The 17,245-nt window shown below is 59.0% G+C and overlaps 1 protein-coding gene across 1 annotated transcript; it reads left to right on the top strand.

Moving 5' to 3' along the window:
• The first annotated feature begins 4,099 nt into the window (after nt 1–4,099).
• Nucleotides 4,100–16,095, top strand: MPZ (myelin protein zero). Its single transcript, XM_075907223.2, is given in 6 exon segments — nt 4,100–4,271; nt 10,278–10,444; nt 10,542–10,755; nt 12,153–12,288; nt 13,439–13,499; nt 14,108–16,095. Coding segments are annotated over 6 exon segments (948 nt in total). The 5' UTR covers nt 4,100–4,204; the 3' UTR covers nt 14,411–16,095.
• Nucleotides 16,096–17,245: the final 1,150 nt, after the last annotated feature.

Raw genomic sequence — 17,245 nt, 5'->3', positions numbered from 1 at the left:
GCAGACTCTCTGCAATTGGTTAGTGAAACTCCTTTGTAGAAGAATGGCTGCTTTTAAATCCACAACTGAGTGACCAGGCAAGTTAAAATGTTTCCCTACAGATTTACATGTGTTTCCATTTCTGGTAACCACCCGCTCCCCGTTTAATCAGTTAACTGGTTAAACATTATGTTTAACCAGTTAACCAATTAAACTGGATTTGACATTGCTACTTCAATTAGATCATTTTTAATCCATTTAATGTTTGCCATGGCGATTTTGTTTTATTCAGTTTTCTTAATCAAAATGTCAGGCCGTACTGACTCAAGCACCTTACATCAATCTAAGTATATGACATTAACTCTCATACTGTTATCAACAAAATATCTAATCGTATCAAGGAAAAGAGCAGGTTAGTCTGACAGGAGCTATTCTCTATAACCCAAAGTTCATTGGCATTATATTACCCTATGTTAATTCATTAATTACTGAATCCTGTTTCAGCTGTTCCCTTATTTTACCTGGGATTGATCTTAAGCTGACAGGCCTATAATTATGTGTGTCATCCTCCTTACCCATTTTAATTAATGTCACAGCATTAATTTCCTTTTAGTCTTCTGGAAGTTCCCTACTATTCCAAGAGTTATTGAAAATCAACATTAATGGTCCAGTGAGCACCATCGGCAGCTCTTTTAAAACTCTTGGATGCAAGTGGTCTGGACTGAGTCATTTAAAAATGTCTAACTTCAGTAGTAAGCAGGGGGCAGGATCTCGGGGGGAAGAAGCAGCATGGACATGGTACCCTGGGGAAGGGCAGTACAATGCCCTCCCCCCACTTTTGGGGAGCTTCTGCCGCTCCTGGTCTGGTTTGGAGGAGGGGTAGACCTCAGGCACTGACATTTTTTCTGGGGCATAGCTGAGTTGTGGTGGGCTCTCATCCATGGAGCCCGGCAGTGGACTCCCTGAGTCCATACCCAGGCACTGCAGTGAGGAGCCGGCTGAAGGGTCTGAGCCAGGCACCTGAGAGCCTCCTGGGGCGATCACACCCCAACCAGTAGAGCACTGGACCGGTGGGACCTCAGTGGCTCTGGTGCTCCATGCTCAGCCCAGGTTTTGCTGGGACAGGGCCAAGCCTGCCATCTGGCCAGGGCCCAAGGGGTTCACTGATTCTTAGCCCACTCACTCTCAGTATTCAACTACGGGTGCCCGGCTGCTCCTGCTGTGTGGAGCCCACTGCTAGCAGTATCCTGTGGCTGCTCCCGCAGGCCCCAATCCTGGAGCTTGGTGGCGCTGGCGGCGTCCCCCCATCCTGTTTCCGAAGGGCTGGCAGGCACAGGGGCTGCAGCTGCTGCTGAACTGACTCAGAGGCTGGTTCTGGGCCAGCGGCTGCTAGTCCCAGTGCAATCCTTGTGTGAGGGAGCCAGTGGGAGGGGAGAAGGGGCCGAGGGAGGTACCGGCCTGAGCCCGAACTGCGTGAGGGGCCAGTCACAAACCCAGCGATGGCAGGCGAGGCCGAGTGCTTGAGCCCTCTGATAACTTCCCAGACCTGGCGGGGGGAGATTCCAGCCCTTGATCCCATTTCCCGGCTGCCCCGTCAGGGTGTAGGGATCAGTGGCTGGCACAGACTGGGGACAAGACGGCCTGTCAGGTCCCAACAGAGGCACTGGAGGGGCCGTTGTGGGAGGAAACATCAAGGCCCTGCTTCTGCTATGTGATCCGTGCCCCGTCCAGCTCCCCACTGAAATCACTGGGGCTGTTGCGGGGCTGTCTGTCCGGGGCCTGAGCTATTTCCACCTGACTTGTCTAAGGGGGCCCTGCTCACTGCTGAGTGTGAAGGTATAAACACCAAGGGAGTGGGCATAGGCCAGGGGTGGGAACAGGTGCTGCATCAGCGTTGCGCAAGCGGGTTTTTCTTGCGCAAGAAGGGGCAGTGTAGACGCTCCTTCTTGCACAAGAGCCTCTTCTGAAAAAAATGGTGGCTCATTAGGTATGCAAATGAGGCTCGGCAATATTCCACCCTTAGCCTCGTTTGCATATTACTTGCGCAAGAAGCCGCGAGTGTAGACATAGCCTGTGTGTGTGTCTTCCATGACCTGCTGCATCCAAACGGGACACAAAATGGCGGCTTTGCAGCAGAGCTGGGTGTTGGCACAGAAACCAGAGCTCACATTCCCAGCTCCACAGGTGCACTGACTCCCACTGCAGCATCGTACACTCTGCCCGGACTGGGACAACTTTTCAGGCTCTGCTACCATGGGCCTGTCCCTGCCAGTCTGAGCCCTGCTTGTGCTGAAGAGTCATTCTTGGCCCGGTGGAATGGGCTTGGACTGGGATGGGCCATTCTCACCTGGGCTGTGTCTACACTGGTGGGTTGTTGCGCCAGAAGTATGCAAATGAGCCTAATCGTGGAATATCGCTGAGCCTCATTTGCATACCTAATGAGCCGCCATTTTGCGGAAGAGGCTGTTGCGCTAGAAGGAGCTGTCTACACTGCCACTTCTTGTGCAAGAAAAACCCTCTTGCGCAACGCCGTTATTCCTGAAAAAATCAGCGTAGTGGCATTGCACAAGAGGGTTTTTCTTGCGCAAGAAGGGGCAGTGTAGACAGAACCTTCTAGCGCAAGAGCCTCTTCCGCAAAAATGGTGGCTCATTAAGTATGCAAATGAGGCTCGGCGATATTCCATGCTTAGCCTCATTTGCATACTTCTGGCGCAACAACCCTCCAGTGTAGACTAGCCTTGCTGTATCAGGGCCCTGCTGCATCCACAAAGCAATGGGAGGGCAGAGTGGCTAGTGGATGGGGAGCCAGGAAACTCCCCACTCTGCCACTGCCCTGCTGTGGGCCGTTGGCCAAGTCACCACCCTTCTCTGAGCCTCAGTTTCGCCTCCCTTTTGTGGCTAACTGCACTGAGCTCTCTGGGTGAGGGACTGCCTCTCAGGCATGTTTGTACAGGTCCTAGCACAGTGGGGCCCTCAGCTGGGCTGGGGTTTCTCAGAGGCACTGGGATGTAAACAATGACAAGAAATTTGGCTGCCAGGGAACCCAACTACCCACAGTAACAAACGGCCTTCTCCCAGCCCACAGTCCTGCCCCCCCCTCAGAGATGGGTGCTGGCTGCCTTAGGGGGTTTGCCAGGAGGCAATGGCTTTTCCCTCACCTCCTCACACCCGCACAACTGGCACACAATTGTCCCCTTGCACACAGTGAGCTGTGAAGTCCCTGTTTGACGTGAGGGGGGCCAGGGGCCAGCTTTGGGGTGTGCAGCTCTGGCCCCGGAGGATCAGGCCTGATTGCTCAGCTGAAGGAAAGTTTCCTTCCACTCCATGGAGCAAAGCCCCATGCACAGAGCCAGGTGGCGGGGCGCTGCCCTTGGTGTGTGTGTGATATTTAGGAGTCTGGTGTCTGTCCCTCTGCAGGGCGATAGCAAGGCTCTTGCACCACCCATGGGACCGTCATCCACACGGGAGCCACATCCCAGGGAGGGACCCCGTAGCACTAGGGATCTGGGGGACGTGCCAGGGGCAGGGTGCCAGAGCATGAACTCCCAGGCAGTGCAACCAGGGCCTGGCTTCCCTGCCAGCTCAGGGCTCATGCCCAGTGTAAAGTCTGTAAAGGGGAGGTCAGAGTGGCTGCTAGTTTGTCTTTTCAGCACTTTGTAGTGTGGGGGGGTTGTCACCCACCCACGAGCGGGGAAGCCCCCTGGAAAAGCTGGGTACCATGTGTGTGCTGCATGTCAGCCTTGCATGGGTGCAGTGGAGATGAGGAGTGGAGCGGCGCAAGGCTGACAATAGAGCCGAGCAGGTGATTTACCCCAGGGCTCCTCGCTTGGGGCCAGGCTTTGTCAGGGACTGAGCTCTGTCTGTCCGACAGCCCTGCTCCTGCCCTCTGGCTCACAGCGCATTCCTCCCGGGGGCCGCGGGGGCCCCTACGCAGCCGCAGAGAATGCTGCCGGACAAAGGTGGCTGTGTGCCCGCGGCATGTTTACCACTCGCGCAAACACCAAACAAAATGCCCCTTTCAGTGTTGTTCCTCTCGCTCTCCCTTTCCCCCACTGCCCCGGATGCCAGGCTCCCATTGGCCCGGCCGTTTGGCAGACCCTGCCTCACCGAAGCACGGGCTGTTCTTAAGCCCCAGGGCCGCTCGCCAGCCATCCTTCGGCGAGGAACTCTCCGCCCCACCGCTGGCTCGCCCATGCCTCTAGGAGTCGTACCGTAACTGGAAGCCATGTGGTCCCAGGGCGCTTCGGGGAGCGGGAGCCTCCTGCTGGTTGCTGCCCTGTTCTCTGCACTGGGTAAGAGGCTTCTCCTGGGGTGTGGGAGGGGGGGCAGCACATGGTGGGAGCAGGGCCGTGAAGTGTGCATCCTGGGGGGCTGGGAGAGGGAGGCAGAGGAGGAGATGCTGCTCCACCTGCAGCGTCCCAGGGCCAGGCGCTCTGCTGCAGGAGAGCTGAGTTTGCTCTGTCAGACTGGCAGTGGCTGCCCCTGCTCCCTCCCCAGGCAGGTTCCTGCTGCTCCAGGAGCATGTTTCCCCGGCACTTTCTGTCAACGTTTTCCCCAGGCCCCAGGAATGGAGCCCGGGGGCATGAAGCTCTGGGCCTCTCCTCCGCGGTGCCGGGGACCCGGCCGCCCTGGAAGGAAGGTGCAGGCGGGGGAGCTGGAGAGAGGGGGTGATGCTAGTGGGGAAGGTCTGGCTGGGCAGAGACATTTTGCAGGTCTCTGGTGTCACAGGAGCCAGAGTTAGGGCTGGGCAGGACGATGTCAGGGATTGTTTGAAGCCCTAGGGCTGTGCCTCTGTGTTTGAGCTGCCTCGGACCCGCGGGCGCGTAGGGTGCCCTTCCATCTGGAGAGCCCTGCAGTCCTTGGGCAGACAGGAGGGAAGGATCCTGCGCCGCCCCCGGGAAATGTCTCTCCCATCCCCAGCTGGGGTCTGGGGCAAGAACCCGGCTCTGGCTGGGGTATCAGCGCCCACTGGCATGGGTGGATCCTGTGGTGCGTTTCATGCCATGAGATCCCGGGGGAGAGAGCCCTTGACTCCTGGCCCTGCATTTCCCACCAACCTCCCTCTCACCCTACGGGGCAGAGACAGGATCCAGCTACTCAGAGCGTTGGCTGCTGTGGGCAGCTACTTCCCTGGCCTTCTCCTAGAGCCCCCGGGCTGGGGCTGGGTGGAGCTGTTGTCCCATCCAGGCATGTTTCTCTTCATTGGAAGCCGGTAGCAGATGCCGTGTCTCTCTGGGGGGATGACACATCCCGGCTGTAACACGCTCTTAGGACCGGGCTGGCAAAGGCATTTAGGTGCCTAGTGGGAGCTTTAAAAATCACAGGAGTCTCCTAAATCCCTTTAACTATCTGGCTGTAGCCTCAGTGGTGACATAGCCCAGAATTAGCCTGTAGTTATCAGAGCGTAGGAGCTGCTGCTGTCTCTTCTGCCATATCAGGTCAGGCCATTGGTGCACCTAGCCCAAGGGTGAGCAAATACCATCCCGCAGGCTGGATCCTGTCCACCAGGATTAGCCCCTCATGGCCCCCCACAGCCCGGATGCACCGTCTCAGGTACAGGGGCTTGCAACTCCCGTTGGCCGCTGATCGCTCTTCCCGCCCAATGGGAGCTGTGATCGCCTGTACCTGCAGAGGTAAATGTAGCATCAGCAGCCCACCAGGGACTAAACCTGGTGAACTGCCACCGTTCTATTACCCACTCCTGCCTCCTGCTGTATGGCTGCAGCTCCTTAGTTTCGTCGGATATTACAAGTAATACACGAATCTACAGCCAGTGCTTCCGCTGGGAATCGAGAAAGCTCTAAAATGTTCTTGGGGGGAGCCAGATTTCTATCTGCTATGGAACCAGAGTCTGGGTCCAGCTAGCCCTTGATCCAGCTGCTGCCCGAATCCAACCACTGATTCATCCACACACATAGCTCACTTCCGGCAGGAGCCCAGTGCTGGATGCTTTAAAGCTGGAACAGCCCATAATGTCCTGGGCCCTTTGGGCCGTCCTGCACTCGGTGAACGGAAGACTCCTTCCTGACCCCAGAGTGATCAGCCACACCCTGGAGCATGACGTTTGCTCTCTGATTAGCCCAATGGCCCATCAGCCCTAGTCACGGCAGTGCCTGGTGAGGTTCTAGCAGCAGAGCACGTCTTGCTAGCCAGTTCATGGAGCAGTGAGTTCCACAGATCAATTTCAGACCCTATGACCTCATTTCTTTCACCATCATTAGCTGCACAGGTCCCATCTTCCTTTCAGCAGGGTGAGGAGAGGACAAGGAAGAGGCAGGGGCCTTGCTCAGAGAATGCCCCAGAGGGCAGAGCCATAGTGCTCTTCTGCCAGTCCCCCACTAGCTGCCTACCATGTCCCTGGAGCGGCAAGAGGCAGCTCCTCAGGACACACCCACCGCCAATTCCTGCCTTTACCCCAGCGCAGGGTTTGCCTTTGGGTTCCTTGCTGGGGCCAGGTGGGGATGTTTGGTTCTGTCTCTAAAGGCAGCACCAGGCTACAGCCCAGCGGCCAGGGCGAGAGCCGGGCAGGACACCGTCAGCCTCAGTGGTTCCTTGCCGCCAAGTTCCTCCCCCAGCCTAGGCTCCACGGCTGTCGTCCTCAAGGCCTTTTATCTCAGCCGGCAGCCTGGCTCCCACGTGAACAAACCTGTGCTCCTCACTCTCCCACCGGTGCACGCCTGGGCAGACAGTCGTGTAGGCGAGGGACTTCCCCAAATTTCCTACACACCGGGGAGGACTGAGGCCTCGGAGCAGCAACTCAGCTCTCCTGGCCACCAGGGAGGGCTGGGGCAGGGGCACAGCATAGCATCGGGGTGGGAAGGGCGGGGTTTGGCTCCAGGGTGGGCCTCGGATATAAGGGGCGGGGTTAGGACTTGCCTTCCCCAGTTGACCTTCACTTGTGCCCATGGGCTGTGTGCAGATGGGGAGACCCATGAGGGAGGATTCCCATCCCCCCTCCCTCACTTTCCTCCTGTCCCAAGGGCTCAGTGCTGGCCTCACAGTGGTGCCAGGAGCTCCCAGCCATTCTGGCCAGGACTGTTCAGCGCAAGGCCCTGCAGAGCAGAAGAGAGCTTGCCCGTGTCCAGCGTCTGGATCGGAGAATAACGGGCTTGATCCCCAGCGGGTGTGAGTTACTCTGTGGGCTGGCACTGGGCTCAGTTACCCCTGCTGAGAGTCCTTGGGTGCTAAGTCACCATCGTGCTGCCGTTTGCACCAGTGCCACCATGCTGGTGTGACAGCAGTTACAGCAGCTTGCACTGGTGAAAATACCCAGCCAATGGGTAGAGGAGGCAGCTGCCCCCAAGACTCCCAGATTCCATTCCTGGCTTTGCTTCTGATTTATTGTCGACTTTGGCATGCACCCATCACAGCCTCCTGGCCCAGGTGACACTGTCCCTTGGAGCAGGGAGTGGGAACTGAAAAGCACAGCCCAGGAATGGCACAGGTCAGGGAGGACACCCCCCCCCCTCCCGACACCAGCATTCAGCTGCACATAAACCCTGCAGTCTAGCCCATAGCTGGGCCAGCAGCACCAGGTGCACCTGGGAGAAACACGCCTGCCCTGCTGCACAGGGCACTAGTGCATCCAGGCAGAGCATGCCTGTCGTGCTGCACAGGACACTAGTGCACCCAGGCAGAGCATGCCTGTCGTGCTGCACAGGACACTAGTGCATCCAGGCAGAGCATGCCTGTCGTGCTGCACAGGACACTAGTGCACCCAGGCAGAGCATGCCTGTCGTGCTGCACAGGACACTAGCGCATCCAGGCAGAGCATGCCTGTCGTGCTGCACAGGACACTAGTGCACCCAGGCAGAGCATGCCTGTCGTGCTGCACAGGACACTAGTGCACCCAGGCAGAGCATGCCTGTCGTGCTGCACAGGACACTAGTGCACCCAGGCAGAGCATGCCTGTCGTGCTGCACAGGACACTAGTGCATCCAGGCAGAGCATGCCTGTTGTGCTGCACAGGGCACTAGTGCACCCAGGCAGAGCATGCCTGTCGTGCTGCACAGGACACTAGTGCACCCAGGCAGAGCATGCCTGTCGTGCTGCACAGGACACTAGTGCATCCAGGCAGAGCATGCCTGTCGTGCTGCACAGGACACTAGCGCACCCAGGCAGAGCATGCCTGTCGTGCTGCACAGGACACTAGTGCACCCAGGCAGAGCATGCCTGTCGTGCTGCACAGGGTACTAGTGCACCCAAGCAGAGCATGCCTGTTGTGCTGCACAGGGCACTAGTGCACCCAAGCAGAGCATGCCTGTTGTGCTGCACAGGGCACTAGTGCACCCAAGCAGAGCATGCCTGTCGTGCTGCACAGGGTACTAGTGCACCCAAGCAGAGCACACCATTTTGCAGCCTAGACCAAGGCAGGGATTTGCATCAGATAAGACACTTTCAGGCTGGCCTCAGCCATCTGGGCTCCGAGCTGCACTGGGTGCGTCTCGGGGAAGGCCTCTTCACATCCCAGTCACTAATGTATTTCTCCTCACAGCCCCCTGAGAGGTAGGGTGGGGCTCACGTCCCTAAAGCCAGGAGAGGGTGGGGTATGCCCCCTAAAGCTAAGTGACGGGCCCATGGTTATGCAGGGAGCCTGTGTCAGGGAAGCGAATCAAAGGCAGGTTTCCTGTAGTAGTGCCCTGCGCATAGGGCCACCCTTCCACCCCACCCAGTCCCTTGGGGAGGGAAGGGAGATGTAAGTTTGGTGCTCCCCCATGCACAGGGGGATTTCCCCACAGCCCTGACCTATTTGGCTGGTGTAAGCAGGGGTGGGGGGAGCAGGGTCTGACCCAGGCTTAGAGTGGTGGAGGGGAACCCCTCCTTTATCCCTGGTGATGTGAGGGTGGCTGCAGAGTCTGTGTTCCTGGAGCCTAGCCCAGCCCTCCACCTCAGACACCCAGAGCTATAGCAGCACCTCTCTGCCCACAGCCAGCCCCAGGGGCCCAGCCTGGCTCCCGGACCCTGTCGCCCATGGCAGTGTCCTCGGAGCAATTGTGTGCCCTTTGGTTTCACAGGGTCTTTCCTGCCTCGGCCTTGGCCCATTGAGTGCCACAGCCCCTGCCTGGCTGTGCCCAGGTGCCACCTCACACCGGCTCCATCGGACAGGGGCTGCGGGCCGTGGGGAACAAGGCTGAGTGCGGGCTGGGCCCAGCCCAGGGAGAGGCAGGGCGAGTGCGTCACACTGGGGGAGGAGGTCAAGGCAGGTCCTGGGGGGAGCCAAAGCTAAGACCAGTGACAAAGGGCACTCGGCATCTGCAGTGCTGAGAGTTGGAGCCTAGCCAGCCCACGTCTGTGAACCTCGGCTCCTTTGCTAGCCAGGACGACCCTCAACCCAGGCGACGGCAGGGCCTGAGCCTCCAGCCAGTGGCTCTGACAGTCCCTGCCCCACCCTCATCACTCACGGGGAAGTGGGGGGGTGTTTGCTGCCATCAGGAATGCCAGCCCGGGGGTGGGCTGAAGGCCTGGGCAAGCGCTCCTCAGGAGCATAATGCCCCCTTTGACTGAGCTGCTGGCTCATCCTCACCCAAGTGGCTCCAGCAGGCCCAGCAATGTTCTGGCCCCCAACTCGGAGCCCGCCAGAACCCCTCCAGCAGAGCGGGGCTGGGCGGAGGGGAGGGGCCCAGAACAAAGCCATTCACAGCGGGGACAATGGGCCAGTGTCAGGGCCCAGCCCTTGTGTTTTCTCCGAAATGGAACAAAGGGGCCTTTGCCCCCAGCCGGCGGCATAGGCCTGGGGCTCGGGCGTATTTCCAGCACCAAGGGGGGCATGCAGACTCTTGAGGGAGCCGTGTGCCTACTGCCCAGGGAGTCCGGGCTGGCTGCACCCATCCAGAGAAGTCAGAGTGATCGCGCTGCCTAGGGGCGCCTGCCAACGCCCCCAGCTGGCACTGCAGATGGAAACCCCTTTAGGTTCTCCGTGCTCAGTGCAGCACCAGACAGGCCCGGGGGGTGGATGCCCTTGTGGGTAATGCTCCAGCCTGGCTCCAGGCAGTCTAGGCTCTGGATGCAGCTCTGCCATTACCTGGCACTACCGGGCAAGCCACTGCACTGACTGTGTGAAGCAAAAAACCCAAGTCCCCAGCTGGGGTCAGCGCTTCGCTAGGCTGGGAGGGAGAGAGAATTGTCCTTACTAGATAGGAGTCTCCACTGCCGGGCTTTTTTCCCCTTCCCCTCCCATGAAGATGTGGGCAGGGTGCCTAGGGGCCTCGCATGCCACGCAGAGGGGTGTGGAGCTGGCTCTGAACAGCTTCTGAGGCGGTACCGGGGTGGAATAACTCTCCAGCTTCCTCTCCCTGCAGTGCTGTCTCCAACCCTGGCCATCCACGTTTACACACACCGGGAGGTCCATGGCACGGTGGGATCCCAGGTCACCCTCTCCTGCAGCTTCTGGTCCAGCGAGTGGATCTCCGAAGAAGTCTCCATCACGTGGCTGTTCCAGCCAGAAACCGGCAAGGACACCACCTCAGTAAGCGGCCGTCAGCGGAGGCAGGGCCCCTCTGCCCTTCCGGCCCGGCCCCTTGGCTTGGCTCGCACCCTCATGGCGGTCTCGTCTCTCTCCTCAGATATTCCACTTTGTGAAGGGGCAGCCCTACGTCGATGAAGTGGGCACCTTCAAGAATCGCATGGAGTGGGTGGGGGACCCCCACCGCAAGGACGGCTCCATCGTCATCCACAACCTGGAGCACACCGACAACGGCACCTTCACCTGCGACGTCAAGAACCCGCCCGACATTGCTGGCAAGTCGTCTCAGGTCACCCTCTACGTCTTCGAGAAAGGTACGGCGGGGACGGGCTGGGCCCATCGTCCTGCCCCACTGAGATGTGGGAGCCTGCTGACTTCCAGTCACACCATCCACACCCTCCTCGCCTGCCCCTCGTTATGTGGGGTGCCCAGTGCCCACCCCCAGTCAGACCCACACCTGATCCAGCCATCAGACCCACATGTGGATCCATACATGGCGCTGTCCTGCCCCGAGACATGAACCCACCCTGGGCCTCAGACCCATACATGGCGCTGTCCTGCCCCGAGACATGAACCCACCCTGGTCCTCAGACCCATACATGGCCCTGTCCTGCCCCGAGACATGAACCCACCCTGGGCCTCAGACCCATACATGGCCCTGTCCTGCCCCGAGACATGAACCCACCCTGGGCCTCAGACCCATACATGGCCCTGTCCTGCCCCGAGACATGAACCCACCCTGGGCCTCAGACCCATACATGGCCCTGTCCTGCCCCGAGACATGAACCCACCCTGGGCCTCAGACCCATACATGGCCCTGTCCTGCCCCGAGACATGAACCCACCCTGGGCCTCAGACCCATACATGGCCCTGTCCTGCCCCGAGACATGAACCCACCCTGGGCCTCAGACCCATACATGGCCCTGTCCTGCCCCAAGACATCAACCCACCCTGGGTCATAATGTCATGGTGATGGGCTTGGGGTCAGGCCCTACCAATGTGGGGGGATGGGAATGGTAGGCTGTGGCAGAAGAATGGAAATTCTGGAACATGAATTCTCGTGTTTAGACCATGCCAAGAATGGCCACAGGCCGCGCCCCAATTCCTCACCCCACCGCCAGCACTGCGGTTGCCTCAACACACCCTGGCAAGGAGTCCTGCGGCCACTGGCCAATGCCAGTACCTGCTTGTCCACCGCCACCACTAGGGGCAACACTGAGACCCCCCCCACATCACTCACCTGACACAGCCGTGACATGGGAACGCCCCCTCCCCCAAGCATTAAAATGTGGGGCTGAACTGGAGCTGTCTGACTTCCCCAGCTCTGAGTGAGAGCAGTGTTCGAATCCCAGTGTACACGTTCCAATCCCAGCTGTGGCACTGGCCTTGGGCATGCCCCCACCCCTTCTCCGTGCCTCAGTTTCCCCTCCCATCCATTGTCCATTCCCCTCCTCCATTGCCTGGAGGAGCCACCCACTCTGGCTGTGTGTCCATGCAGCAATCAACGTGGGTCTGGTCTCAGTTGGGTCATGCAGTGCTGTTGTAATACAGATGAGAAATGCTACTAAGGAACCCACCAAGCCCTTATGGGTTTCACAGTTTTTAAGGCCCGAGGGCACTATCTGGAGGCTGAGCCCAAGTGGGGCTTGTCCGTAGTTTGCGACAGAGTCCTAGGGCATACGCCTGGGTAACAGGGCCCTCTCCTCCTCAGTGCCCACCCAGTACGGTGTGGTCTTGGGGTCCATCATCGGAGGCGTGCTGGGACTGGTCATCCTCGTGGTGGTGCTAGCCTATCTCATCAGGTATTGCTGGCTAAGGAGGCAGGCAACGCTTCAGAGACAACTCAGGTAGGGCTGGCTCCAAGGGTGTGGGGGGGAGGGCATCGGGCTGGGGTGGGTGCGGAGATCCCTGTGCTGGGACGGGGTGGGGCTAGGGTGGAGAAGGACCGCGGTGAGAGAGGCATGTCGGGCTGGCATCCCTGAGGGACAGGGGGACGGCTCAGGTAGATGGTTGGCTCCCCAGCACCTGCTACCTGGAGATGAGTAATGGCGGGGCAGGCCAGTGGATGGATCGGGACCAGTGTTCCCTGTAAGCTGAGAGCTTGGCTGACTGCCCAGGAGAGATTCAAATGCTGCCTCGCTGATTAGCAGAGCACCCACAGCAGGCAGCAAGTGTTTATATTGGTGGTGCACTTCTGCACATGCCTGGGTGCTCATGACAAAATTTATTCCACATATAGATGGGGAAAAAATAGAGGAAACATTGGTCAGGACAATGCTCATTCTGCTGTTTGCACTGGCTCCGGCTGCCCTCTGCCCGTACCGCTCTTGCAGAAAAGGGGGTTTTTGCAGAAAAAGAAAACGTCCACACTGCTTGTTTTTGCGCAAAAACACCTAGTACAAAAACGGATCAGCAGAAAATATGCAAATGAGATCACGACTCATGCAAATGAGACCCTCATTAGCATATTTTTTGCAGAGAAAACTCGTAGTGTAGACATAGCCCTAATGGGTAAGAAAATCTGCCTCTTAGCAAGACTCTCAAGGAGCACAACCTATTTAGCTTAACAAAGAGAAGCTGAAGGGGTGATTTGATCACGGTCCATACACACGGTCCACGGTGTACCTACATGGGGGGACACATATTTAATAACAGGCCCTTCACTCTAGCAAAGGTCGAACACGGTCTTATGGCTGGAAGTTGAAGCTAGACAGTCAGACTAGAAACAAGGTGCAATTTTTTTACATTGAGGGTAATTAACCCTTGGAAGAACTTAGCAAAGGCTGGGGGGGGGGGGGGTTTCTCCATCACTAGGCATTTTAAAACCAAGACTGGATGTTTTTCTAAAAGCTCTGCTCTGGGCAGGGATTAATGCGGAGAAGCCATGTGGTCTGTGTTCTCACGGGGGTCAGACTAGATGGCCACAATGGGTCCCCCAGGGCTTGGCCTGTTAGGTGTTTTACAGGCAGAGCTGACCAATTTCTGTTCTAATTTTAGTGCTATGGAGAAAGGCAAACTGCAGCGGTCAGCCAAGGATTCGTCAAAACGAGGCCGCCAGGTGAGAGCATGACCACAGTGCGATGGGGGGAGGGACACTCCTAGGCCAGCACTAACGGAGCCATTGCCAGCTCTCAAGGGGATAAAACACCTAGGTCCCCCTTTGCAGTTGGGGAGGAACAGGGGGGTGCACTTGGGCAGTAGGAAACAGGACTAGAACCCAGGTATCCCAGCCCCAGCATCACACTCCAGCCCCACAAGTGAGGGGGGAGGCAACTAAACCATTGGGAGCATGCCTTGGAAAGGAGAGCAGGAAGTAACCTGTTCTCCCTCATGTCAGTGGTAAATCTCCCCCCGCCTCCTGTGGGACCCACAGAAAGGTCCCAAGTTAGGACTTGGCCCTGTGAGTTGCCCGTAGGTGCCTGAGACCTGTGGCAATCGAGGGCTCACCGTGCCCTGTGGGGTCAGGGCCCGAGTGCCAGCAGAGCTGGTAGGAGGGTTTACAGACCTGGGAAATGGGCCAGTACCCTAAGGCCCGGCTCACTGCCCTGAGCCAACTCTGGCATCGCTCGCTGCTGGCATCTCCCCACACACTCAAAGGTGACCCATCAGCCATGGCCTCCCTGCCCCGCTGTGGATGCCTCCTCACCATTGTCCTTCCCTCCACAGCCCCCCGTCCTGTACGCCATGCTGGACCATAGCCGGAGCACCAAGTCGGCCAGCGAGAAGAAATCCAAGGGCCTCCTGGGCGAGTCCCGCAAAGACAAGAAATAGCGGTTAGCAGGCAGGGAAGGTACCCCCAAGGCGGGCGCCGAGTCCCCCCGCAGTTCAAAGGTCGTCATGACCATCGAGATGGAACTGAGGGGGGACGAGGCTGAGGCCGCAGGCCTCAAACCTGCCGTCAAGTCCCCCAGCAAGAACAGCCTCAAAAACGCCCTGATGAACATCATCAAGATGGACTCAGAAAAGTGATGGATACCCCCAAAACTGAGGACCGGGGTGTCCTGCCCCGCCCCCTCAACTCCTTGAGGGAGGGGGCCAGGATGCCTGCCCCACTGTCCCCTCCTCCTGGCTTCACCTCTCCACGCTACCCCATGGAGAGTTGGCTCTCTGGCCCGTCCCGTGGAGAGTCTGCCCTCTGGTTAGGCTGAGGGGCAGGGCTAGGCCATGGCCTGCCAGTCCAGGCTTCCTTTCTCTTGGTTCGGCTGCACTATGAACCCCAGTGCAGGGCAGCTGCATGTAGGGGCTCTGGGGAGACTAGAGGCAAGTTGGGAGGGGGGGATTAGCCCCTCCCGGCATTGTAGGGGAGACGCTGCCAGGCGGCATCACGCGTCCCTTATGCTGCTAGCGTGAGGCCAGCGCCAGCCCCCTCAGCAGGTGTCTGGCTGGCGAGAGCCACTCACCACAGTAGGATGGAGCTGCCAGGTTGTACCTGCCTGGAACTGTGCGGGTGGGTCTGCATGTACCACACGTGGCCCCAGGGGCCGGCCAGCTGACACGAAGGCCTGGACAGAGCAGAGGAGACAGCCCTAGGGGAGAAGGATGACGCCAGTGGGGCATCTCTCACCCTGGCCCCGACTCCCCCGGGGCCTGCCCCTGCCCGCAGGCTAGGGGACCCTACAAGGATTTGGGTGTGGTCCTTGGACAGGGTCCCCACAGAAACGGCCGCCCCGTGCCCTGGCCTGAGAGACCAGACTCCCAGCAGCCGCTGAGCCTGACGAGACACAGAAGCCATGAGGACGGGACAGCAGGGGCCCCTCACCCCTGCCCCGAAGCCCCTGCCTATGGTACCTTCCGCTGCGTGAAAGTCAGTTTAAAAAACTCTCCCCCGCCCGGCCCCCCGGGCACAGGTGTAATTTTTTTATTTGAAGATACAATCAGTGACTCTGGGACTCTGCAGGATGGTTTAACCCCGTGGGCCGGGGCAGCTAGGGGCACCAGCCAGCCTCACGCCAATACCTGCCTCTCCCACGCCCCAGCCCTGCCACGTCTTCCCCGTGGGCCCTGCCCCAGAGCCCCTGTGGGAGTTATACCATCCTGCAAACCCCTCCCCCTCCCAGCTCTAAGCCCTTGGTCAGGAGGGGTTTTCATCCTCCCGGAGGGATTTTACCTTTCATCCCTTCTTACCGTTTTCTCGTCTCTTCCTGTGACTGAGCACAAATGATGTCACACGGTGACCCCTGTCGCCCCCTCCAGCTCGCCTGCCCTGCCCCTCCCGCCCCCTGCCCCTGGGGCCCCTTGCCAGCAGCCAAAGCCCCTTGGAGGAGGGGAGACTAGCTCAAGGCCAAGAGGTGCCACAACACTGAGGACCCCCTGCCAGGCCTCACCCTGCTGCTGGGCTCCCCATCTCTCGTGGCCTCCTCTCTCCCGCCCCCCCAGCGGGCCTGCCCCTTGCTAAGGACGAGCAGGGCTGGCCGCACCCTCGGGGCAGGCCGGCGGGTCGCTCTGTGTGGCTATCGCAGTGTCTGTGGCAGGCTGTGTGCACACGCCATGCTGCTAACGTCCGTCCCTGAGGAGCTGTTCTAAACCACTAAATTGCAGCTGTGTGTGTCCAGTGAAGCGCGGTGTATTTTCTACATTCTGTACATTCCCCCGAGCCACAAAGACACCATTAAACCCTTAATAAAAACTGACATTTCTAGGAACAAACAAACAAACAGGCTGAGCTTGTTACTCCGCAGCCCCTGCCGTGGGTCGAGTGGGCAAAAGCCTTCCACATCGCCTCAGCTCAGCCCAGGCGGGGCCCCATGGAGAGGCGAGCAGGCCCCTCAGTCCGTGGCCTCTGGAAGGAGCCCTTTAGGGCCTGACGCCATGCTGGCAATCTTGCCTTTGACCCACCAGGAGCCAGTTATCCAGTTTTCAATCAAAACCAGGTGGGAAAGCGGAAGGAGGGGGCAGAGCGAGCAACAGGAGGGGGTGGAGTGAGCCAGACGGGGCCTAGGAGAAGAGGTAGGGCAAGGTGCAATGAAGTAGGGATTGTATTCTCTCTGTGCTCCGTTGCATGTGTTTCCTACTGTCCCGTGCTGGCTGTTCTGTAGTAACGCTGTGTGCGTGCCTCAGTTTCCCTGGGCACCCCCGAGGAGGATTGGAATTTTGGGTGTGACTCTCACTGAGGGGAGAATGCCCCAGGCTGCCCAGGCCAGCACGTTCACAAAGGCCCAGGCTCACTGTACCTTGGGAGGGGGGGGTGCAAACATGACACATTTTGCCCAGGAAGCTGGTCAAAGGAGGAAGCAGCCTTCTCCTTTCAAGCCCAGGGGGGAGCCTAAGCGGCTGGCGGGGAGAGGCGGCTGTGGCTGTGCCAGGGCAGACAGATGGGGAAGGATCTGTCAGTGCTGGCTGCCTGTCCTGACCTCTCCCTGGGGCCCAGGCAGCCAGGAACCCAAAACGCTGCCCCACCTGATGCTCCCAGCCTTTCCATTTCCGGGAGGGACTCGGGTTACATTGCTCCTGGGAAGAGTAGGGCCAGGCCCCTTTTACCCTCGGGAACACTTCCCCTCCTTCCCCTCCTCCCCCCAACCTGCTTCCCCCCCTCAGACCTGCTTCCACGAGCTCCCCGTGCACAGGGGGAGAGCAGCCTGAGGCGAAGCTTTTTCTCTGCGGGTTTGAGGGGTCTGATGGCAAGAAGGGGGCAGTTGACTTGCCCTGCCCAGCCCCATTGGCCCCACGGTGGGGTTAATAGGGGAACGGGACAGCCTACAAGAGCCACTGCAGCCCCTCGCTACCCTCTCACCCAATGCCCTCCTGCTGAGGGTCCCCATGTCACATCCACCTAGTACCTGAGGGGGGCAAGGCCAGTGGCCACTG

Source organism: Pelodiscus sinensis, chromosome 22 (genome assembly GCF_052426305.1).
Source record: "Pelodiscus sinensis isolate ZL-2025 chromosome 22, ASM5242630v1, whole genome shotgun sequence".
NCBI classification, from domain to species: domain Eukaryota; kingdom Metazoa; phylum Chordata; order Testudines; family Trionychidae; genus Pelodiscus; species Pelodiscus sinensis.
The sequence above is the reverse complement of the archived record's forward strand: the minus strand, read 5'-3'. Positions and strand labels throughout refer to the sequence as shown.